This window comes from Ornithorhynchus anatinus, chromosome 4 (assembly GCF_004115215.2).
Source record: "Ornithorhynchus anatinus isolate Pmale09 chromosome 4, mOrnAna1.pri.v4, whole genome shotgun sequence".
Lineage (NCBI taxonomy): Eukaryota > Metazoa > Chordata > Mammalia > Monotremata > Ornithorhynchidae > Ornithorhynchus > Ornithorhynchus anatinus.
In genome coordinates, this window is record NC_041731.1 from 7,826,782 (window position 1) to 7,852,217 (window position 25,436).

A 25,436-nucleotide genomic window follows, 5' to 3' on the forward strand; every position below is an offset into this window, starting at 1 on the left:
GAGGCCCGGAGAAGTCAAGTGACTTACCTGAGTTCACACAGCAGACAAGTGGCAGAGCTGGGATTAGAACTCATGACCTTCTGACTCCCAGGCCCGATTTATTCTTCAGGGATGACTCCTGCTTGTCCTCCCTGTCCGGTGGTTTAGAATTGGATGGGGGAAGGAGGGTATCATCGCAGCTTCCTTCCACTCACACGTTAACCAGACCTCCGATACGGCACACCTCCTTAGATCTTGGAAAGGATGTCCTTAAGGGTGTCCTTAAGAGGAAATAATTCACTCTGGGGATAAACTACCAATAAAGAGGTACTCAGCCAGGTTCCTGAAAAGCCGGGAAGCTTTCGGTCATGTCAGAGATAAAATAGGAAGCAAGGAGAATCACCGAACTAGCTCTGGTTATCAAGTTCAAGGGGCGAGCCGGTTCATCCCTCAAGTATTCCACAGTATCTAGAGTGGCCAACAGTCTTGGCTACTTGGCCTAATTTCAAGAGAAGCAACATGGCCTAGTGGATGGAGCACAGGCGTACGAGTCAGAAGGACCTGGGTTCTAATCCCAGCTCCTCCACTTGTCCGCTGTGTGGCCTTAGGCGTGTCACTCAACTTCTCTGTGCCTCGGTTACCTCATCTTTAAAATGGAGATTGAGACTGGGGCCCCACGTGGGACAGGGACTGTGTCCAACCTGATTACCTTGTATCTATCCCAGGGCTTAGAAGAGTGCTTGGCACATAGTAAGCACTTAGCAAATATCGTAATTATTATTACGTTTAATCTGCTTTCTTTCAGAAGACAATTTACTGTAGGAGCAGAACCAGTAAGCTCCAGATCCTTCAGCAGCTAGGGAATCGGGCTATATTATAGGAGTATTATAGGAAATGTTAGATTTTGACTGGGACTTGACTTTCACTGAGTAATCTTGCCATACGTCTACTAGACAGATAGTGTGAAACGGATCTAAACGTTCTCTGCGTCAATACCGTTATTGCCCCCACCGTCTGCCCCGGAACAAGCCGTGAGCCGAGGAAACCAAACTGCGAAGGAGCTCAAGTTGAGATAGGCCAAACTGGAGACATCTTGCTGTGGAGTAAAAACTTAGGAGGGCCATTTATCAACAGTGAATTTTAGAGAGAAAACTCCGGAGTGCGTTCAGCCTGTTTCCCTCATTTGTCCGATGAACGTTCCCTAAGGTTAAAACTTGCCAACAGAACCTTTTGATCCGTTTTCTGTGGGAGAAATGAGTAACGATATTGCTGACTTAACCATTGGAAAGCCCTTTTCTCCCCTGCCCATGCGGAATCCCCGTCCACTTGTGCTTCGCTGAGCTTCAGTTCCATGGGAAAGAAACATCCATCTTTACCCTGGAGCCGTTTTCTAGCTTAGTTAGAAAACTTCAGTCAGTCATCATCTGACTGAAAAATGACTGCAGGAAAGGAAATGGGCCTTTTTTTAGACACTTCTCTGCTCTTTGTAGTTTCTGTCTCGCCAGGCGATACTGCTCAGGCAGTACCTTACTGAAACAGAGCAGGCTTTCCAATTGAAACTGCCTCTAGCGGTTTTGAAATGTCTCGGAGGAAAGCCTAACTCTTGATCTGTACAACAACGTAAGTGGGGAACCAGCGAAAGCCGAATTACGTAGCTATTTCTTGTGGGATTTTTTAATATCAAAATCCGTAATTGAACTGGGGGCGGGGCGTTTGGTTGGGGGAGGCAAAGGGTGGCAGGGTAGGTGACAGAAGAGTTAAGAGCAAAAGAAGAGGGAGGTCGGTTTCCCTTCTTGAATGTACGTTTTAGTCTGCTCAGCTGATGGATTCTTCGGAAGGTACAGAGCAGCAGTGAGGCTTGAGAAACGATTATCTCTATTGGCAAATAATCACATTTGGGATTCCACTCTGATAAACGATGAAAACCAAAGATTTCAAAATAGCTGTGACAAGAGTTAGGAAACGTAAGTTACTTCTCTCCCTCTAAATGGAATTTCTGTTCTGATCACGGGTCCCTTTATCTCCTCTAGAGTCTAAGCTCGTCTCTAGACTGTAAACTCGTTGTGGGCGGGGAATGTATCCGTTTACTGTTGCATCAAATTCTCCCAAGTGCTTAATACAGTGCCCTGCCCATAGGAAGTGCTCAATAAATAAGACGACTTGCAATTTTGCCTCTTTAGTCTCAAAATAAAGCATAGCCTTAGTTGGGGCGTGACCATCTGATGTAGTGTTAATAAAAAACGAGTTTTATTTTTTGACTGAAAGAATCAAAATCCAGTGGTTCCCAGTTTGCTGACTTGCAGGTTGCTGGCCTCAGATGTTTAATGATGGTTTATATGTGAGGACGGGGCAGATATAGGCTAAACTACCAGGTTGCCAAACTCTACATGTATCAACCGAAAACCAAACGGACTTTTGTAAGTCTGGACAACTGACCACCAGAGTTTACAGACCAGACCTATTTCAGGTTTCTGCTGCCCCAGGATGTGGGCAGTCGGGGGAATATCTGCAATTAGGTTTACTGCGGTTTTGCACGGCTCCTTGGACCAGGCAAACAGCCGGGTTGCAGGTTAGAAAATGCTGTAGAGGATGCAGCCTCACAGACGATCCTTAATTTGGACTTCCTCCTGGTTCTGGGCGGAGCTCCTCGGGCATCGGGTGATCGGCAGGGTGAGGCAGACAGGTCGCTCGCATTCACAGGGTTTCCAGGCTGGAGGCAAGAGATGCCTGGGCCCAGCCCAGAGTCTGACGGGGATGAAAAACTGGTGAGCACCTGGACTTTTCTCCTTTTTCCTCTAGACTGTAAGATCATTGTGGGCAGGGAATGTGTCTGCGATTTTGTAATATTGTACTCTCCCAAGGGTGAAGTACAGGGGATACTGATTTTTCCCCTGACTTTCCTCCCTTTTGCTCTTCTCTCCCTCCCCTTGCTCACCTCTTTCCCTCCCAAAGCCTCACCCCAGCCTCACCCCTTTGCTCCTCTAGCCCGGTTTTCTTGGAGAGTCCAAATATTTTTCTTAATTCTGATGAAATAAGCTCTTTTTATAAGTCCAAATCTGCATGTATGTTTTAGTTTGTGCAGTAAATTCTGTTTGGGTCCCGAAACTCCGGCTGTTCTCCTCTCAGCAACAGCTCCCCGAAAAAAATATTAGGTTCTCAAACTGGAGGACTTCCTGTTGCTGCAGGGGCTACGATCTCCCATGGCCTCCTGCTACAGACTTGCAGGGCAGACAGAAGTGATCACATTTTTCTGGTATTTGCTCTTACTCTGTGCCAGTCACTGTACTGAGTGCTGGGGTAGATTCGAAGTCCTTTAGTTGGACCCTGTCCATGTTCATTATCTTAAAATCCCCACTGTGCAGATGAGGCAACTGAAGTGACTTGTCCAAGGTCACGGAGCAGACCCGTGGTAGAACTGGAATTTGACCCCAGGTCCTTCTGACTTCCAGGCCCGTGCTCCATCTCGACCAGGTCAAGCTGCTTCTCAACACTTGTGTGGATAGTTAAGGCAGCAGGTTACTTTCAGCCTTTCAGGGAGGCAGGAATGGAGTAGAAACCTGGCTTCATCGGGGGGCGGGTGGAGGAAGAGTTAAAAACTCAACAAACCATAAGGGGAAGGGTTCTGGGGGGGCTTTCAGCAGGGTTTCCACCCTTCCGCCTAGACCACGCTGCCTCTCTGATCCTCCACATCTCAGTTCCAGAAAATTTGAGGACTGGGGAAAAGGCTAGGAATTTCCAGCAGCTGCCTCCCTAATCAGAGTGCCTGGATTAGGCAGCTCTTGACTTCCCAGGTGGTAGGGACCCCAATCACACTGAGAGTGCCAGAAACTCTCTTGGTGGCGGGGTCACAGGATGTCATCGACTCTCCACTCTTCTCCCATCACTGCCCCGGATGTGGGTGGATGGAACCGGCCTGTTCAGTGTGGCTCCTGAGTTTCAGTTGTTGTCTTCTCCCTATTTTCCCCATCCCAACGGAACTGTGCTGACCTTGGCCTTTTTCATTAAGCAGCAGAGGGGCTGATTAGCCTAGACCTCAAGTGCTCAGCCAGGCACAGGGAGCTGCCGAGAGCTTCCAGCTCACTGCAGTTCTCTGCATTCATCAGCAGTCACTCTCCTGCTAAAGGACCCATCGCATTGCCAAAACACAGGGAAAATGTGCTTTTTAACAAATGGACATCCTTACGGGGAACGCTTTACCGTTCCAGAATAGGTACCTTCTCCTGGAGGTCCAGTGAAATGCAGGATTTCTCTTTACTTCCAGCAGCCCCAGTTTTATATGGGGTCCTTTGTAACCTCTTCCTTATTACACACGTATTAAGGTCCGTTTCCCCCTCCAGACCGTAAGCTCGTTGTGGGCAGGGAACGTGTCTACCAACTCTTTTGTATCGTACTCTCCCCAGAACTTAATACACGTGCCCTGCCCACAGTCAGTGCTCAGATACGATCGATGGATTGATTAAACATCGTGGCCTCCTCAGGAAGAGCTCTCTCCTTTGCCCGAAATTGCCGTGTAGGGAACTTGCTGTTCTCTGAGACTCCATATTAGAGGCTCCATATTTTTGCTCCTTGTTGAGCTGCTTTGACTCTGGCATCTTGAGTACGAGTTCCCCATCAGGAATACTGGGAATACAGGAGGAGGATTCAGAGGAACTGAGTTCTAAACCCGACTCCGCCACGTACTTACCTGCTGTGTGACCTTGGGCAAATCATTTAACTTTTCTGCGCCTCATTTCCCTCATCTGAAAAATGGGGATTAAGACTGCGAGTCCCATGGGGGGCTGTATCCAACCTGATTGTCTCATATCGTCCCATGTGCTTGGCACATAGTAAGCGTTTAACAAATATCACTTCCCGATTTTTTTCAGTACAGGGCCGGGCATGTAGTGAGCGCTTAACAAATACCATAATTATGATTATTATTATCGTTACTATTGTCTACTCGGTTTAGCTTCTGGCGGAGGGTCTCAGAGCTAATGTTTAGTGGCCATAAATTGCTGGAAAACCCGTTGGCTTTTGAGTTAAGTCTTGTTATTGCTATAGCGCTGAAACCGGCATCATCTCACGTAACCCCGGGCATTTTGTAGAATACAGTAATTCCGGCCCCGACACTGCCATCGGTTGATCGATATGGGCTCCCACCAGATCCCTTATGTCATCCTCCTGCCGGCGCTGCGGATAAATCTTCCAGTCAGGGACAGTGGGTTCAGAGGGAGTCGGTTGCATCTCAGGGAAATGATTCATTCAGGGAAGACCAAGTCCTAAGCAGAGGAATGGTAGAAACTCATCGCCAGGCCCACTGATTTCCAGTTGGGCAGGAAGAGTTCCAATACCTAGGGGAGCGGTTCGGAAGCAGAAATTCAAAAGCAGAGGTGCTATGGGAGAGAAAGGAGGCAACTGGCTAGTGGGGCAGGAATCAAGGTTTGAATCAAGCCACCGATAGTATTTATTGATCACCTACTATGCACCGGGCACTGTACTAAATTAGTAGATGTGAGCCCAGCCGACAAACAGCTTACCACTCAGCAAGGGAGACAGATACTCAAAGGTCTGACGGGGGAAGAAGTAGCATGGTCTAGTGGATAGAGCTAGGACCTGGGTTCTAATCCCAACTTCGCACTTGTCTGCTGTGTGACGTTGGGTGAGTCGTCTAACTTCTCTGTGTCTCATTTACTTCACCTGTAAAATGGGGATTAAGACTGTGAGCCCTATGTGAGACAGGGACAGGGTCCAACCCAATTATCTCGTACATACCCCAGTGCTTAATAGAGTGCCTGTTACAAAATAAGCGCTTAACAAATACCACAAGTATTATTATTACTATAAAGGAGAAAACCCAACGCATTGCCAAAACACGGGAAAAATGTCCTTCTTAGCAAATCAACACTGACTCCACCTGGCCCTGTCCTACCTGGCTAGAAAGGGTTCCACTCAAAGCAATAAGCCTGATGGTAAACCCTCAGGAAATAAATAGGGGAGCCCCAGCCTTTTACCACCCATTACATTCCGAGTGGATGAGGCCTGGAACGGTATCTGCTTCGTTTGCTTTGTACTGCACCAGTCCCGGCTAGATACGAGACTATTTATAAATACCTTTAGCGCTAATGCTGTTAATAAACTCTCCACGGACTCAGAGCAGATGGCAGGTTTGGAGGTAAATGAATTCCACGCAGCTGAGATTCTGCAGGTACCCACTCAGGAAAGGAGGAGGGCGGGCTGGTTAAGCACCAGAGAGAGGCCGAGTCAGGGAGAACCCTAAGGTGCCGCCTGCTCCGCACCTGCCGTGGTTTGCCACTCGGTAGCCGGGGGCCTACGCCGTAAACCGCGTTGATATTACCAAGTCTTTATTCGGCTGAGCCCTGGGACAGTGGGAGGACTCCTCCTGCCTCAAGAGGGGAGCAGAGAGGGTTTCCACACAGGTGGAGAAGAGGAGTGGGAATATTGTCGACAAGGGGATGTGTCTGGGCACGTGGGTTTATCACTGACACGAAACCCAGGGTGGTATCAGGGGCCTCACACTGTGCTGATCCCACCCTTCGCTGAGAAAATCGCCTTTTGTGAAACGAGTCTGCTCGGCCGTTAAGGGTAGGCGGGCAGGCGGAGCGCTCGGACCGCTTTCTGGCGATGCTCTGGGGGTGAGCTTCAGGGTCAGCTCGTTGGAGCCGGTGACCCTGCTGTCCCAGTGTCGGCAGTGGGGCCAGGGCAGGACTCGGGGCCAGTATCTTCCGAGGAGGCTGCGGGAGGACCGGAATCCTGGCTGGACCAGATCCTCGAGGCCCCTGCGGACGCCGGGCCTCACGCCCTCCGGAACAGTGAGCGTGTGCACTGTGAGGCGTAGCCCGGGGAGGCCCTGAGACTCCATCAGGATAATATATAGAGCAGGCACCTGGGAGTCAGAAGGTCATGGGTTCTAATTCCACTCCTCCACTTGTCTGCTGTGTGACCTTGGGCGAGTCACTTCACTTCTATGTGCCTCAGTTACCTCATCTGTAAAACTTTGAGCCCCACATGGGACAGGGACTGTGTCCAACCGATTTGCTTGGATCCACCCCAGCGCTTAGTACAGTGCCTGGCACATATAAGTGCTTAACAAATACCATAATTATTATTATTATTATTTTTGTCTGGGGATCCCTGAGATCAGCCACAAGGCCAGGCAGCTGAGTTGGCTTCACTTTAGCTGTCAAGATGGTCCCGTTCTTTCTGCCTGGAACAGAGAGAGTCAACCCGTGACATCCTTTGCTTCTGCAGCGCCCTAACGTGCTCCTCTTATTCATCCCCCCACACCAAGCCCCACATCACTTACGTACGTATCTGTAATTTATTTATTTGTCTTAATGTCCAACTCCCCCCCTAGATTGTGCGCTCACTGGGACCAGGGAATGCGTCTGTTCTATGGCTGTGTTGTACTCTCCCAAGCATGTAGCGCTCAATAAATAAGGATTGACTGACTCCATGATAATCGTAGAATTGGTTAAGCACTTACTGCCAATCCGTGGTAGCTATTGAGCACTTGGGTGGAGCACTGTCCTAAGCATTTGCGAGCGCACAATTCAACAGTTGATAGACATGCTTCTTGCCCACAGGAGTTTACGGTCTCCTCTGTGCCAAGCACTGTAATAATCCCTGGGGTGTATCGAAGATAATCAGGTCAGACCCAGGCTCTGATCCTCCTGGGGCTCACGGGCTAAGTGATAATAATAATAATGATATTTGGTAAGCGCTTACTATATGCCAAACTCTGTTCTAAGTGCTGGGATAGATACAGGGTTATCAGGGTGTCCCACTTGGGGCTCATAGTCTTCATCCCCATTTTACAGATGAGGTATCTGAGGCACAGGGAAGTTGAAGTGATTTGCCCAAAGTCATACAGCTGACAAGCGGCAGAGCCGGGATTAGAACCCACGACCTCTGACTCCCAAGCCCGGGCTCTTTCCGCTAAGCCACGCTGCTTCTCTACAGAAGGATTAGGAAGGAGTACAGGTATTGAATCCCCATTTTACAGATGAGGAAATTGAGGCACAGAAAATTAAGAGACTTGCCTAAGGTCAGGCAGCAGGCAGGGTGGTAGAGTCAGAATTAGAACCCAGCCCCTCTGACTCCACTAGGCCAAACTGCTTCCCATCTCAGGCATCAGCGAGTTAATTTTGCAGACCTAGATTATGCTGAGATTATAATGATTTCTGCCCATGAATTATTGAAAAAGAAAAAACTGTGTTCATTTCGTCGCAAATTCCAATTAGAGGTGAAATTTATATCCTGAGGACATGCCACTGGAATGTAAATCGCACTACCAAATGGAAACTTCAGTTGTGCTTGGAACTATCATCCGTGGGATTCTTTTATAATTATTCTGGACTAGGCAGGAGGCAGAGAGGAATTTTTTTACTAAATGTAATTGAGGAATTCTGCAAACTCAAAGGTGAACCTAAACAGTAATGAACTCCTTCCTTTCAGAGCATCTCTACGGTGGAGCGAAAAGAACAAACATTTTCCCCTTTGGAAATGATTCCGGTTCTCTATGCCTCTCCCCAGTGACAGTATGGTCAGACCAGGATCATAGGAGATTATGACTTGCATTTTGAGCTCCACTCCCCAAAAGACAGGGATTGTATCTAATTCCCACCTGGGTATTGTCTCCCAGCGCTTAGTACAGTGTAGAGAGTCAGCCCTTAAATGCCGTTACTGCTTTTACCAGGAATCCTGGTATGTGAGACTATGGCAGCGGTACTGTTCAACACTATTATCTTGTATCCACCGCAACGCTTAGTACAGTGACCGGCACATAGTAAGCGCTTAACAAAATACCGTGAAAAAGAAATCCAGCCCCTGCCCTCGTGGTCTAACCCCGTACTGATTACGGCGCGGCAGCCAGGCCGAGGCCAGATTTCAATTTGCTGGGGCTGGATCCAGATCGGTCACACGACATTTCTCTCTGGAAATAAAGGTTGGGGTAACGGGCTCCAAACCTGCTCTGAATCCAGCCTGGTTCGGCTTCGATCTCTCCTCTCTGGCCCTGGTGGCTTGGGACCTGTGGTTCCCCTCACCCCGTGCAGTTGCCCATGTCCCAGCTGAGGCTACGCTGCCCCTGCATTAGAGGTTCTCATTTACCCTACCAGGTTTTCAGGGAGTGGTTGGCATCCTTGTTCCAGCCCCTCGCCCTCCGTAGCTTGCTTGAAAATTAGTGAACCCACCCCCAGATGACACTCAGTGTGGTTGATCTCAGATCTGTTGCTTTTCTCTCTCTTGCTTGGAGTTTGCAAAGTCCATTTTTTTCACAAAGAGAGCCCGTACGGTAGGGAGAAGGTGAGAAACGATGAGTTCCTCGCTTTCCTGGGGTAGAAGAGAGGAGAAATGACTTGCCAGTCTGAGCCCCCCTTTTCCTCTGCTCCTCCTCCCCTCCCCATCATCCCAACTCCCTCCCTCTGCTCTACCCCCTTCCCCGCCCCACAGCACTTGTGTATATTTGTACATATTTATTATTCTGTTTATTTTATTAATGATGTGTATCTATAATTCTGTTTATTTTGATGCTCTTGATGCCTGTCTACTTGTTTTGTTTTGTTGTCTGTCACCCCAGTCTAGACTGTGAGCCCGTTGTTGGGTAGGGATCGTCTCTATCTGTTGCCGAATTGTACTTTCCAAGCGCTTAGTAAAGTGCTCTGCACACAGTAAATGCTCAATAAATACGATTGAGTGAGTGAATGAATGAAATGAATGAATGGAAAAGAGGAACGAAGGTCGGTGAGATGTTTGCCCCTCACGTGTAGGCCTTGAAGTGTTGGCTCCGGGCAGTTGCTTGTTTCCCTGGAAAAATGCAGCTCGTTTTCCGGCGTGAGGCCATGGTGAGATCCTCGGCCCACCTGGGTCATCGTGCCTCAGAGGGCTCCGTTGCCTACACGGAGTTAACCTGACCAGCAAGGGCTCCCCAGAGAGGGGAGAAAGGCTTGGAGAGAACTCGTCCTTCCCCTCAGCCCTACAGATGCCGTATCCTGCCCCACTACAGCCGATTGTCCTCTCCGGGGGGGCAAATTGCTCCTCCGTTATCCCGGAAAATGTTCCGTAGCGGCAGGGCAGCGGCACAGCTGGAGCTGAAGCAGAGGCCCAGCAGCAAAAGGGGAAAAAACCACTTCAGTTAATTACTCCTGTGCTAACCACAGCACCGGGCCACGCCGGGTCTCTGGCGGATGTGTTTTAAAACGATGCCATTCTGTAAGGCCCCGAAAAGCCGAGGTTTAGAATAGTAACAGAAACTGAGTTTGAACAATGGGCCCTACAATACTGTAATTAGCGAGCGCACAAACACCAGCTCTGAAAAGAGAAACGTTTCCCGGCAGTGTCGCCTTTGAATAAAGTCCCACCGAAGAGGGCCGTCGGCTTCTCTCGGCTCCTGATGCTTCTGCGGGGATAAATTTTCCACTGTCCCTGATGTCCTTTTAGGAGATTGAAAAGGAAATGGGGCTTTTCGGTAGATGGAAGTGGTCGATCTCAGGTCTGTTGCTTTTCTCCTCTTGCTTTGAGTTTGCTTGCGTATGTTAGATGTTAATCTGGCGTCGCATTTGGAAGTGTGAATTGAAGTCTTTTGAAAATCAATCAGAATAGTTCTATTGTGCAGACAGGAGAGATGGGGGAAAGTCGTGCGCTACTGCCTTTTTGGATCGTTTTACTATGACTTTTAGGACATGCGCTCTGCCCACGGTAAACCCTCGAACACCATCGATTGATTGATCGAGACAACGAAAGCCGAGCTGAACTCGACTCTGACTTTCTGGCTATAATGGGAACTGTTGTAGTGTGAAATGTAAGCTCGTTGTGGGCAGGGACGGTGTCTACCAACTAAGTTAGTGCCGTACTCAGTACACAGTGAGCACTTAACACCGTTCCTGATGAAGATGACGAGATGTACCCAAAGAGGTTTATCTTTGTTTTTTAATAAGGAAAGCTGCCCTAGACTAAGGAAACTCCCCAATTCAAATCGTCGAACGCTTTTGAAGTCCGAAAAGGTGAATTAGCCAGGGTGTCACCTCTCTTTCCTTCAACCCTACTTCAGAGGCCAATTTGAAATGCCGCTCGAATTTGTAGTGCCAAATTTTGATTTGTTTGGTTCCATCTAACCCAGAGTTAGCCTTGATGTTCCAATCTGACCAACCTCTCTCTGTAAAAGTCTGAGGAGGGGGGGAAAAAGGTGAAATGTGTCTTCTCTTCAGTTTCATACTAAGGACCTCCAGGGAGAATGACCCTTAACTAGAACCAGTTAGAGAAGCAGCGTGGCTCAGTGGAACGAGCCCGGGCGTGGGAGTCAGGGGTCATGGGTTCGACTCCCCACTCTGCCCCTTGTCAGCTCTGTGACTGTGGGCAAGTCACTTCACTTCTCTGTGCCTCAGTTCCCTCATCTGTAAAATGGGGGTGAAGACTGTGAGCCTCGCATGGGACAACCTCATTCCCCCGTATCTACCCCAGCGCTTAGAACAGTGCTCTCTCTGCACGCAGTAAGCGCTTAACAAATACCAACATTATTATTATTAGAACTAGAAGTCAGGCGGAAGGCCCTGACTGGGTTGTTCCTAAGATGGGCCAGGAGTGTGGGCTTGCCGGGAGGGAAGGGGGATGGAGGACCCCCTGAGGCAAGCTGGGTGCCTCGTTTTGCTCGTGGCCAAGGGGACCGACTACCTAAATGGGAGGCCAAGCCACAATCCGGCGGCTCTTCCCGCCGCGTGGCTTTCGGGGGGCTGGAAGGAGCGGGCCAATGGAGTCATTTTAAAACGTCTACCGCTAGACTTCCTCTCGCTTCCGCTGTTTTAAGTTGCTCATTAGGAGTTCTGAAATTCTTCTGACCAGGCGTTTTAATGAGAGCTGGAGAGAACAGTCCGAAAACCTTTGCGGAAACAAAGAGAAACCTGATGATTTGCATTACTCCGTGCTGCTAGACTCGGAGGGGCAAAGGTTGCCAGAAAGACCTTTGTTCTCTGCAGATCTTTTAGATTTCTTGTGGCCAACTGGATATTCTCTCGAAAGGTATTTAAAGGGAAAGTGGCAGGGCAGTTTCTCTGTTTAATTGGTAAGTATGCTTACCGTCTTCCAAAGAGTTTCAAACTTATTGGAGCAGGAGGTATTCTAGTGTGTTGGTGGTGATATACTTTGCTTGGGATTATCTTATTTTATCCACTTCTGGTTTTGGATTGAAAAAAGGAGTGCCGGCCAAATGAAAGACCTGTTTGCAGTGCTCTTCCCTGCTTTCATTCATTCAGTCTTATTTATTGAGCGCTTGCTGTGTGCAAAGGACTGTACTAAACACTTGGGAGAATACAATGAATGAAACAATAAGCAGACACATTCCTACTTTGGTTTCTTGGCCCCCATGTGTTGCAGGAGCTTGATTAGGAATGCATTCTGTTGCTTCGGTTCTTGAGCGTGCGTGAGAGAAGACCAGCTTTACGCATTAGGAATCTTCCAGCAGGGTCCAGGAATTGAGGAGATGTATTGATGTCTTTCTCGCCCCCTCTAGACTGTGAGCTTGTTGTTGGCAGGATTTGTCACTGTTTGTCGTTGCACTGTTCTTTCCCCAGTGCTTAGTACAGTGTCCTGCACACAGTAAAAGCTTAATAAATAGGATTGAATGAGTGAATAGATGCTAGATGAAGAGCACCTTGGTGGCTATGTGAAACTAGGATGGTGTTTCCTCAAAGTTTCCAATCCATCCATCCGTGACTCTTCCCTTTCCCCCTTTTGCTTCCCCCATCTTCTCCACCTCCCCGCACCTCCCGCCCCCAATGAGAACACTGTCCCAGAGTTGTGAGGTGGGGTGGAGGCGACGGGAATCGTGCCAGACACGGGAGAGGTCAGAACTCAAGTGGCGAGTGGGGCTGGGGGAAGTGCTCCAGACCCCTCCGTGACCTCAGCCGAGATGGGCCCTCTATACCCTCCCTGGGCTTTGAGCCCCTGGACTGTAAGCTGGTTGCGGACAGGGAATGTGTCTGTTATATTGTTCTATTGTACTGTCCCAAGCACTTCGTACAGTGCTCTGCGTTAAGCGCTCAGTAAATGCGATTAACCGACTGAGAAACAGTCTCATGGTAAGTGCAGAGTGAGGACTTGGAGGTCTCAAAAGTCCCCGGGCCAAAGTTAAATCTCCGTAGGTAGGCTTGAAAGACCTCTCAACCCCCAAAGAGTCTCCCAATTTCAGGGCAGAAGAATTCATTCATTCAATAGTATTTATTGAGCGCTTACTATGTGCAGAGCACTGTACTAAACGCATGGAATGTACAATCCGGCAACAGATAGAGACAATCCCTGCCCATTGACGAGTTCACAGTCTAATCGGGGGAGACGGACGGACAAAAACAAGACAGCACAGTCACGATAAATAGAATCAAGGGGATGGATATTTAGCAAAATAAATAGGGCAATAAAAATATATACAAATGAGCACGGTGCTGAGGAGAAGGGAAGGGAGAGGGGGAAGAGCATAGGGAAAGGGGGCTTAGCTGAGGGGAGGTGAAGGGAGGAAGCGGGAGGAGCAGAGGGCGGAGGAGGAAGCAGCGGGGCTACGACCCAGAGGTGGAAATGAGCCCGGGCCAAATTCAAAGTGGCTCCAGTCTCGCTTTCCTGTGATATTAGGTGCTTGTGCTGTAGTCTTCTGGGCCGGTAGGACCACAGTTCCCAGCAGCCCACGAGGGCAACCGTGCGTGCCCAGGAGCGGGCCCCGGTAGCGAGTCTCCACACTACTTTCTCTTTGAGGGGACTCCATCCCGGCTTGAGTCAAGATTGGCACTCGCTAGCCTGGACCTCGAGCTGGGCAGGGCTCTGGGTTTTTAGCCCCTGTAGGACTCTATTGCCCCTTGCCCGTAGTTGAGGGGATTGGAAAATGCAGTAATCTGAATTGTACCCCCCGGGCCTTCCCACTCCTCCTCTCTCTCCCTTGGGAGCGCTCCACTGCCTGAGGACGTTAGAGAGGTGGAGGGGATTGATCTGGCAGTAGTGTTTACTAAGTGCTTACTCTATACGGAGCACTGTAGACAATTAGATACAGTCTCCGTCCTTCAGTGGGCGACTCCTCCGCTCGTTAGGTTGTCGGTCCCACAGTACGAGGAAAGAAAATGACCGTCCCCTTTCCGAGTCGCCGCGTTCCCAGTTGACCCCGGACCCCGAGATAGGCTTACCCCAGGGGGTCTCGGTGTCGATTTTGCAGAGCAGAAGCCGTACGGAAGCTTCCCGTCCCAAAGGTAACTACGTTGGTGTCTCTCTCTCTCTATCTCCCCTCCCCAGGACCTCCTCACTGCGGTGGAATACGGGCACCAAGGAGCGGATGCTGATCAAGGTGACTGACCGGGAACCGAGCTTCCTCCTGCATCAGGGGAACGGCTATCCCGCCGACCACCAGCAGGCCACCCGGTCGCGGAGGCCCTCGGGAGGCCAGCAGTCCCCCAGCCTGCAGACGTTCGCCTCCGACACGGACAGCGCCGTCTTCTTTCCCGAGAGGAAGCCGTCGCCCTTCTTGAAGCGAGCGGAGCACGTAGGCAGCTGCTCCCCGCTGCTGGGCCGTGGCGACGCCTTCTGCTCTCCGCTGCAGACGCAGCACCGGAAGCCCTCGGGCGAGTCCCAGCCCTCGTCGCCCCGCTATGCCTACGAGCCGCCCCTCTACGAGGAGCCCCCCATGGAGTACCAGGCCCCCATCTACGACGAGCCCCCCGTAGACATGCAGTTCGAAGCCGGTGGGAACTACAAGGCCGGCTCCCCGCAGAAGTCACCCATCCGCAAGCCCCACCCGTTCCTGCAGTCACCCAAGCAGACCTCCAACTCCCCCTACCAGCAGCTGGTTCTGACCAAGCAGAAATGCCCCGACCGGTTCATGAGCCTGGAGTACAGCCCGGCGGGGAAGGAGTACGTCAGGCAGCTGGTCTACGTGGAGCAGTCCGGCTCCAGTCCCAAGCTCAAGACGGGCCTGCGGCCCAAGTACTCCCCGAACCCCATCGGGGGCTCCTACTCCATGCAGCACAGCCCCTGCCTCATCAGGGACCAGCGCTTGGAGATCAAGTCGGGCGACTACAGCAGCATGGAGGGCTCGGACTTCCGGCACGGTCAGCCCGGCCCCCAGCTCTCGCACGCGGAGGACTCCGTGTCCTGGGCCGGCCAGCAGGACACCATGTCTTCGACGGGCTACTCCCCCGGCACCAGGAAGAGGAAAAGCAGGAAGCCCTCCCTGTCCCAAGACCCCAACGCCTCGTCCACCGACGGCTCGGGGGACCGAGACCTGCTCGGCGAGCAGCTCGTGGCCGACGAGCGGGCCCCGCCCGGCCCGAACCGGCCCCAGATGAGCCGCACGGAGAGCAAGTCGATCGAGGCGGAGATGGTCCGGGGCTTCCCCGAGCCCTTCCTGGCCCAGGCCAGGCTGGCGTGGGAGGCCCAGCAGGCCCACTACCATATGAAGCAGCGGAGCAGCTGGGATTCCCAGAAGGACGGCTCGGGCTACGAGAGCGACGGAGCCCTGCCCCTGCCCATGCCCGGCCCGGTGGTCCGGGCTTTCAGCGAAGACGAGGCCTTGGCCCAGCAGGAGAGTAAGCACTGGAAGAGGAATACCTTTGAGAAGCTGGGATTTCCTCAGATCCTGCTGGAGAAAAGCGTCTCCGTCCAGACCAACCTGGCTTCTCCGGAGCCCTACCTACATCCGTCTCAGGTGAGGCGCCGATCGGCTTTGGAGGGGCGAGGATCTCCCGGGCCGGGGGTGGGGGAAGGGAGCGCCTGGACTACTCTTTCCTCTTAGCCCCTACTCGCTGGAGGTCTTCACCGCTCCCGGGTGGGACCCGGACCTGTGAGCGCGTTGTACGGTCACCAGAAGCGGAGCAGCGTGGCCTAGTGGATTAGAGCCCGGGCCTGGGCGTCGGAGAGGCCTGGGGTGTGATCCTGCGCCGCCTCCTGCCTGCTGGGTGACCTTGGGCGAATCGCTTACCTTCTCTCTACTCCCTTAACCTCTCTTTACCTCGGTTCTCTCATCTGGAAAATGGGGCTTATGAATGTCCGACCCGACCGCCTTGTGTGCGTTCGTTCGGTCGTGTTTATTGAGCACTTACCGTGTGCAAGGCACTGTACTAAGCTCTTGGGTGAGTGCAGGGTAACAACAGACGGACACGTTCCCTGGCCACAGTGAGGTCAGAGCCTAGAGCTCTACCCCGGCATTTGGAACAGAGCTTGACGCGTAGTAAGCGCTCAACAAATACCACAGTAAATGGACCCAAATGGTCAAAAGTACACACTAGGTGAGTAAGAACGTAGACCCGCTACGGCTAAACGAACGCGCGATAAAGCAGGTATACGCGTACGTGCTGAGGGGCGGGAAAATAGTTGAGTAAAGCCCAGCGGAAAGAGCCCGAGCCTGGGAGTCAGAAGACCTGGGTTCTAGTCCTGGCTCTGCCACTTGTCGGGCTCTGTGACTTTGGGCAAGTCACTTCACTTCTCTGCGTTTCAGTTACCTCATCTGCAAAGTGAGAATTAAGACGGTGATCCTTAGCCTTAGGTGTCCAACCTGATCGTCTTGTACCTGCTGAGCGCAGTGCTTGGCATATAGTAGGCACTTGACAAGTACCACAATTATTATAATTAATTTTTATCATCATCATTATTTTCTTTCAGAGGAAGTTTTGTAAGGCGGGTTTGGAGGAGCAGAGGGCTGTGGTTTGGTCAATTTGAAGGGGGGAGGGAAACCCTGCCCACAGTAAGCGCTCAATAAACACGATTGAATTGAATTGGAAAGGCGTGAGCCACAGGTCTGACGAAGGAGAGACGCAAGCCAGGTACCGTTACGACGGCGGTCCGAGGGGAAGTGTTGGGTAAGCAGAAGGTCATTGTTTTACAATCTGGGATTCTCTTGCCTTTTTCCAAATAAATGTTTTGTTTTTAGGCCGTCCAGGTGTCAGGAATTCACAGCTTCAGCTGGGCGCAAAGACAGATAGGGTACTTCTTTTCTGAGAGCCCAAAACGTGCTAGACTCTTTAGAACCTTTAAAGACCCTCTCTTTAGAATATATTAAAGACCCCACCCATGCCTGCCGCTGCCATTCCCCAGCTCCTACATCCGTCCTTTCTGGGCCTCTGATTCTCATTCTTGATTAGAAGCATGGTGTCCAGGCAGAGACTCTTGGTGCCTCACCAAACTTGAAAAGCAAAGGAACAATCATCCCTCAGAAGCAATTTTTTTTTCCAGCTGGAACCAGGCCTGCTGCTAAGGCCAGCAGACTTAGCCCAGAAGCCGGATGACAGAAATAGTCCAGACAGAAGAGCTAAATGATTGCATGATCCAGACTAGTCTTTGTCAGAGAATCACGATCATCATGAGGACAGGAACAGTCCCAAGAAAGAGACTTTGTTTAAGGCCGTATCCGGTGTAAACTTGTGAGTTTGCTTACTCGATTCTGGGCTTTTTACGTTTCTAGCTCCCTCCGTCATCTAAAACCTGTTGATATTTGGAAAAGGAGAAGGATTCTTCCATAGAGAACCCATTTAACTCCTCTCTTTTTATCTCCTAACTGAAGGACACTGGAACCTTCATTGAGGAGAAAAAAAAACCCGACGGTTTAAAAAAGAAGAAATTTAGCCTTTACTCTAAAGCACTCATGTATACGTGGGTGGTAAATTAACAGTCACTTCTAGGTCAAGTGAAAACGGTTATTGGGCTGAATACATTACACACATTAAGCGAAACGTAACGGGGCCTTTCTGTGAACACAGTGTGGCCGGAATCTGGATCTTTTCTCTTCTGCCCCACTCACACCATTAGTTGAATTTCACTGTCAGTGGCGTCTTCTCTGAACACAAAGGACAACTCTATATTTGGGTGAAATTAAGAGAAAGTCAGAGGAGAGAAATAGAGAAATCCCTTAGGCCTCTGGTCCAGCTAGTTATTTAGAGCTGGGGTCACTTTCTCCCCATCCGGTCTAGGACATACAGCCCAGGGCAACCCCGGAGAAGGCCACCCCTCCAGGAGGCGTTTGTTTTTCGTTGCAGCAGACTGCGTCAGCCCCTAGCCTTGACCATATTAGTTCGGGCACACGCTGTGGTCATCGAGGGCAGAGCTGAATGGTCAGCGTCCCCTCGGCCAATGCAATGTTGGACTCGGGCTCCCGTCCCAGCTTGGGGCTAGTTTCCGCTTCTTTCCGGGAGGAGGTACGACAGTTGACCTCTTTCATGGACTGGGAAAATAGCTTTAACACCCCCAAACGCCTGGGTTGTGGATGCCTATTCAGTCGCTCATTCAGTCGTATTTATTGAGCGCTTACTGTGTGCAAGGCACTGTACTAAGTGCTTGAGGTAGTGAGTTACCAAGCGCCTAATGCCTGGCGAGGTAGAGCACGGACCTGGGTTCTAATCTCGGCTCCGCCACGTGTCTGCCGGGTGACCTTGGGCAAGTCACTTCTTAACTTCGCTGGGCCTCAGTTACCTCCTCTGTAAAATGGGGATTAAGAGCGTGAGCCCCGTGTGGGACAGGGACTGTGTCCAACTTGATTAACTCATATCTACCCCGGTGCTTAGCACACGATAAGCACTTAACAAGCACCATTATTATTATTAATGGTTTCCCTATTAGTGGAGGAGAAAGCTAATGGTTTGAGGTGGTGGCTACCAGATAGGAAAAGTTACGGAAAAAGCCGCCGAAACGCAGACCCGCTTTCCAGCTGCAGCAGCCCGGCAACCTGCCCCTCGCTAAAGGGATCATTAGATTGGGCTGCGCCGCGGTGATTTAGTATAAAAATAACTTCTGCTTTACCTTTACCCACCTCCCCCACCGCCACCCCGTCCCCGCACCATCCACCTTACTGCGGAATCTGTGCAAGTGTCACCTCAACTCCTACCAGGCAACCACGGAGTCGTTTTCTCTGAGAACTTGGAACCAGGGTGGGTTGCGAGAGCTGCACTCCCAGTCCGTCCCTGGGGTTCTGTGGTGGGGGGAGGTCTCTTCCCTGAACTGGGCCTCAGACTTTTCCATCTCGGAAGTGGGGAAGTGGCAGGGATTTAGACCGACTTCCTTGTATGAGCACAATTCCTCACCCCGGGGGCCCAGTGGAATACTTTGTACCTTTCGGGGACCCAGTTAAATACCAACCAGGCCAACGGTAGCTGGATTTTTGTTCCCCTCGACACCCGCCATCCTACATTTAAACCACAGTGGCAGAAAGGTTGCAAGTCCTACATCTGGGTGTGCTTAATGAATGGGAAGCAGCATGGGGTAGTGGAAAGAGCAAGGGCCTGGGAGTCAGAGGACCTGAATTCTAATCCTGCCACTTGCCCCCTAGATGTCCTTGAGGAAATCACTGAACTTGTCTATGCCTCCGTTTCCTCACCTGTAAAATAATAATAATAATAATGTTGGTATTTGTTAAGCACTTACTATGTGCAAAGCACTGTTCTAAGCCCTGGGGTAGATACAGGATAATCTAGATTGATAATCATGTGAGGCTCACAGGCTTAATCCCCATTTTCCAGATGAGGTAACTGAGGCACAGAGAAGTGAAGTGACTCGCCCACAGTCACACAGCTGACAAGTGGCAGAGCCGGGTTTTGAACCCATGACCTCTGACTCCCAAGCCCAGGCTCTTTCCACTGAGCCACGCTGCTTCCCCCGAGAAGAAATACCTTTTCTCCCTCCCACTTAGACTCTGAGCCCCATGTGGGAAGGAACTGTGTCCAACCTGATTACTTTCCATTTACCCCAGTGCTCGGTACAGTAATAATAATAATGATTGTGGTATTTGTTAAGCACTTACTGTGTGCCAGACACTGTACTAAGCACTGGGGTAGATATAACGTAATGGGGTTGGACACAGTACCTATCCCACATATCCCAGTCTCAATCTCAGTCTCTAAGAATTGGGGGGAGAGGAGGGTCTCTTGCCCAATATTTCTGGGCGTCCTCCCACTTCCATCTTTGAAGTAAAAAGCCGTGGGTGTGATTTCCACTGCCAAGAGGGCAAATTCTGAGTCAGATGTCATTTCATCCTGAACCTCAAAGACACATATTGAAGGATTCTGGATTGCTAGTTAACTTCTAAATATATACACAAATACACAGGATGGCGGAGTAGCCCCTTCAAATTTAAGTTTGACCTTTCTTGTCTTCCATGTGTTTAAACTTGTAACCTCAGTGCATCTCTCACGGGGGATTATTTTGACGCTTAAATCCCTGTGCTGAGTAGTTTAAATTGGGCAGATTCGATATGTGTCATTGGTGAGGACTGTGAAAAGCAGAGCAGCTGTAGATTTTAACTACAAGTGCGGATTATAGAGAGAGCGGAGCAAGGAGGCAGCGGGATGGGATGGGATAGGCCAGGGTTAACCATTTTGAAGGCGTGTGTGTCCCATTTCGGTCACAGAGGGATTTGTCCCAACTGCCTAGTCCAGGGTGCCTTGCTCTGATGGTCAGCAATCAAGAATATTGTGGTATATGAGGGAAAGGACATCGCCTTAAATGTTGCCCATTCCCTCTTGGGCTTCCAAGCCTGGCAGACCTGCCTAACGAAAGGCGGGCCTCAAATTGGCTTCCAGTCATTCTAGCTTGTCACCAAATACCGCTATACCTGAAAGTTTGTGACACCGCCCACTGCCCCCCCCAGCAGCCCTTCCCTAACTAAGCCCTCATTTCCTCTTCTCCCACTCCCTTCTGCGTCACCCTTACGCTTGAATTTGCAGCTGCTCCCTCAGCCCCACGGCTCTTTAGTCCATATCCATAATTTATGTATATTATTGTCTGTCTCCCCCTCTAGATTCTAAGTTTGTCGTGGGCAGGGAACGTGCCTACCGATTCTGTTAGAGTGTACTCTCCCCTAAGTGCTTAAAACAGTGCTCTGGACCCAGTAAGTGATCAGTAAATACAACCGATTGGTAGAATTTCCAGGAGAAACAACTCTGCTGTTTGCGTTAGACATCTGCTGGAGTGACCTTTTCGCTCAAGTTTTCCCTTTTCCTTTCTTCAGCACCCTTTTGGACTCTATATTCTGTTCTTCCCACACAGACCGTTCAGGACAGTCGAGGTAACTGTGATCTATTGCACTGGGTGCTGATTCCTCAGCTCTGTTCCGTCAATAGGGAAGAAATAGGCCATTTCTTGATTTCACACTCCAGTGGGTTTCAGTGGCTAGCACGTCCATTACCTGACAGAAGAAGGGCATTGGACTTACCCATATCAGAGGCAAGAAATAGTCCTATGTCTCCGAATCAATCAAAATGTACTTTTTCAATTCCACCATCCTGGGAAAGAACTCGATTAAAAATATCTGCTTCAGTGCACACCACTAAATGTAAAAGAGCCGTAAAATTTTCGGCAAGCGAAACTTCTTTCAGTTCAAGAGCGTTCCTTTTGGGCCCAGATGTAGTGGGTATTATTTCAAGGCATAAAGTCCACGCTGCCTCCGATCCTGTCTCACCCCAGAAGGAGGGCATAGGTTCGGCCCAGGAATTTCGGGTTCTCCCTGTTGTACGGTCCTCCAGGTGTTGGTTTCTCTCATGTTGTTGGTTAAGTCCTTACTCTGTATCAAACCCTGTTCTAAGCACTGGGGTAGATACAAGTTAATTAGGCTAGACACAATCCCCGTCCTGCACGGGGCTCACAGTCCAAGTAGGAGGAGAACAGGAGAACTGAGGCACAGAGAAGTTAAGTGACTTGCCCAAGTAGCAGACAATTGGCAGAACTGGGATTAGAATTCAGCTCCTTCTGACTCCCAGGCCCAGGATCTAGCCACTGGCCATATTACTTGCTACATAATATAATATGAAGCAGCAGAGAAGCAGCGTGGCTCAGTGGAAAGAGCCCGGGCTTGGGAGTCAGAGGTCGTGGGTTCTAATCCCGGCTCCGCCACTTGTCTGCTGTGTGACCTCGGGCAACTCACTTCACTTCTCTGGGCCTCAGTTACCTCATCTGTAAAAATGGGGATTTAAAAAAAACAAATGCAAGCCCCACATGGGACAATCTGATTTCCCTGTATCTACCTCAGCGCTTAGAGCAGTGCTAGGCACATAGCGCTTAACAAATGCCATAATTATTATTATTATTATTACAGGTAGAGTTAGAGCCATCAGGTAAGGAGAGGAGAAACCAGCAGTGGCATGCCTGCAGAAGTCAGGACCTCACTGGATCCTGGGTTGTATCGTAGGGTCGAAAGTGAATGTGGCCACAAACCTTAAATGTTGGTCAGGAAGCTAGACGAGGCTCTACTGAATAAGATCCGGCGCCTTACTATCCAGTGAGTAGGTGGCATCTTTTTCGTGGGTGTCTCAGAAGCCTAATTAGGAAAGTATCCAGTGCTGGGCTTGTTTACGTAGCAGCCGTTTCCTATTTACTAAGCACCCACCCTGAGCTAGGTGTCATTCACCACATAGACACACGTGGTTCCTGCCCTCTGCTCGGGGACTAAGTGGTAACGTTTTTGTACCACACTTATGTTCATTATTTCCCCAAACACAGCGCAGACATTCAGCAGGGTTTTTTCATCATCCATTTTAGTGGTCTCCGAATTGATTTACTCTCTTTCCCTAGTTTGGTAAAGGGGGAGAAGTTACTTGGTGTGGTCGGGTGGGGGAGGTTCGTTTTCCAACAGAGGAGGCAAGATCCTGACCTCTTCATCCAAGTCAGAACTATAGGAACCACAGAAAGCACTTCTGATATGTGAAATACTGAATTGAGTGCACAAGGACATTGATTCAGAAGGATCGCAGGTACCCAGGGAATCTAGAGTTGGGAAGGACAGGCACAAAAGTGGAATCAACAAAAGCAGTCACTCAGAAATAAGAGTGGGTAGCAGTCGAACCGAGTCCTTGGGATCAGAGAGAATGTTGATGTTGTACGTAGGCTGTAGCAGTAATAGTAAAAATAATAATGGCATTTGTTAAGCGCTATGTGCCAGGCACCGTACTAAGCGTTGGAGTGATTACAAACAGATGGAGGTGGACACAGTCCCACCTGGAGCTCACAGTTTCCATCCCCATTTTCCAGATGAGGTAACTGAGGCCCAGAGAAGTGAAGTGACTTGCCCAAGCTCACAGAGCAGACAGGTGGCAGAGCCACGATTAGAACTCATGACCTCCTGACTCCCTGGCCCGTACCCTAGCCACGAAACAAAGCTGCTTCCTACTCAGCCACGAGTATGGTGTGACTGAGAGTCGATCAGTCGGGCACCGTGCCCATCAAAATGCCCCTTTCCCGGCCCCTTCTCAGTCAGGGCGGGCGTTGCCCAGACACCAGTAGGGTCATCAAATGGCAACGCTGCCTCTTCTTCAGCCAGAAGTCATCTTGCGGCTGACCGCATTTCCAAAGACTTTAGGTTTCCGGGTTTCTAAGTAACGTCAGGACTGTGAGTTGAGCCCCGTTGCTGACTTGGCAACGGCCTGGGGGAGCAGAGAGCAAGTTACGCAGTCAAATAATAAACACTCCGAGTTCCGAAAGATTAGTACGCGGACGTGGGTTCGTTTACCCACGTGGCGCCTTCCCACGACACTGATATTTACCAGACCTTAGTTATCGAAAGGAGATTTTCCCTGAAACTATGGAACGTTTCAGCCCAGGCCCTTCCTGCCCCTGAGGGAAATAAGGTGTGTGGTAACTCATGAAACTTGGAAATTGTAATGGCGTAGCATAATAGAACTAAGGATTGAATCGAACTGAAATATGCAAAGGCGATAATCAATCAATAATGTATTAGTGCTGACTGTGTGCAGAACGCTAAGTGCTTGGGAGAGTCTGATACAACCGAGTTGGTAGACACGTTCTTTGCCCCCAGCGAGCTGCTGTAAGTCGAGCGATTCAGCCTGCTCCATCTCTGCAGCTCACAGTCTCCGGGAAATTACGTTTCTGTTCATGAGGCTGGACTCAGCTTCAAGTTGTTCACTGGTCACTGATGTTTTCCTGAACCAGGACAAAAGAAATCGATTTTCTACAAGCTGCGTTGGTTGGTTTGTGCGATTTAGAGACGGCAGACACCGGGTTGTAATCCAAGGAGCCGTGTCTCCCAGACACAAGAGCAAAATTATTACCCAAAATGCTATTTGAAGTGCGGCTTTCCCAAGTGGAGTTTTAATTTTAGACTGAGACTGATTCACTGTGGTTATAATCATGAATGCTCTGTCCTTACCCTCAGAGCTTCATTGCAGTGTCTCTGACAGTCTGTCCGGATGTGCCCATCTTGGATATTTCAGCCCTTCCTCGGTAGTAAATGTTTTTTAAGTGCTTCTCCAGAATCTCTCAGAGTTTGGTTTGAGCCCATGACAACCTCTCTACATCCCTCCTCCGTGCCGTGTCTTCTCCAGATGGACTTCCAGGAGAAGGCAGCGTGCTGGGGGGGGAGAGCCGCTCCTGCCGGCCCAACTGGGGCTTCTGGAGCCGGCGGAGGTAGAAGGAACGGAAGAGGTGGGTGGAGAGGGTAAGGGGGTCGATGGTGAGGCAGTGGATTGGCGCAAGCTCTTAGAAACGACCAGGGAACTTAAAGGAATGGAGAAGCTGGGGGATGTCTGCAGCAGCTGGGGAAGGTAAGATGAGAGTGGTACAGCAGCAGCTGTTTGTCACATCACTGCAAGGAAGTGACGTTCAGAGCCCCATCCTGTTTTCCCCTGGCAAAATAATAATAATTATGGTATTTGTTAACTGCTTACTATGTGCAGGGTACTGTTCTAAGCGCTGGGGTAACAGGGTAATCAGGTTGTCCCACCTGGGGCTCACATTTTTTAATCCCCGTTTTTCCAGATGAGGGAACTGAGGCACAGAGAAGTTAAGTGACTTGCCCAAGGTCACACAGCAGACAAGTGGCAGAGCCGGGATTAGAACCCACGACTGCTGACTCCCAAGCCCGGGCTCTTTCCACTAAGCCAACTACTTCTACAGGGACCAGATGAATGCCAGTGGTCATTGGGGAAGGAGGAGAGGAAGGAGAAAGAAATGAAGAGCAAAGGGAGCGGAGTGGAAGGGCAGCTAGGATCTGTCCTCAGATCCGACAGTTACTCTCCCCTCTACTTCAAAGCCTTATTGAAGACCCATCTCCTCCAAGAGGCCTTCCCAGACTAAGCCCCACTTCTCCTCGTCTCCCACTCCCTTCTGCATCGCCCTGACTTGCTCCCTTTGCTCTCCCCCAACCCCCCAGCACTTATGTATAGATTTGTAATTTTATTTATTTATATTGATGTCCGTTCCCCCCTCCCCAGACTGTGAGCTCATTGTGGGCAGGGATTGGCCCTGTTTACTGTTGTATTGTTCTTTCACAAGCAGTTAGTACAGTGCTCTGCACGCAGTAAGCACCTAATAAATACAATTGAATGAAAGATTAAAGATGATGCACATTAATTAATTGGGGTATTCGTTAAGCACTGTTCTAAGTACTGGGGTAGAAACAAGGTAATCAGGTTGGATATAGTCCCTGTCTCTCATGGGGCTCACAGTCTTAATCCCCATTTTACAGATGAGGGAACTGAGGCCCAGAGAAGTGAAGTGAC

The 25,436-nt window shown here is 50.2% G+C and overlaps 1 protein-coding gene across 4 annotated transcripts in view; it reads left to right on the forward strand.

Moving 5' to 3' along the window:
- Nucleotides 1–25,436, forward strand: part of ARHGAP39 (Rho GTPase activating protein 39) — a 278,167-nt gene that overhangs the window by 173,736 nt on the left and 78,995 nt on the right. For 3 of the 4 annotated variants that reach the window (XM_029062655.2, XM_039911686.1, XM_029062658.2), the window contains exon 5: nucleotides 14,242–15,649. In XM_029062655.2, the coding sequence (XP_028918488.1) occupies nucleotides 14,242–15,649 (1,408 nt within the window). Of the gene's footprint in view, nucleotides 1–2,702; nucleotides 2,745–14,241; nucleotides 15,650–25,436 lie in introns of those variants that run through there. The other variant, XM_039911687.1, reaches the window with a different exon arrangement.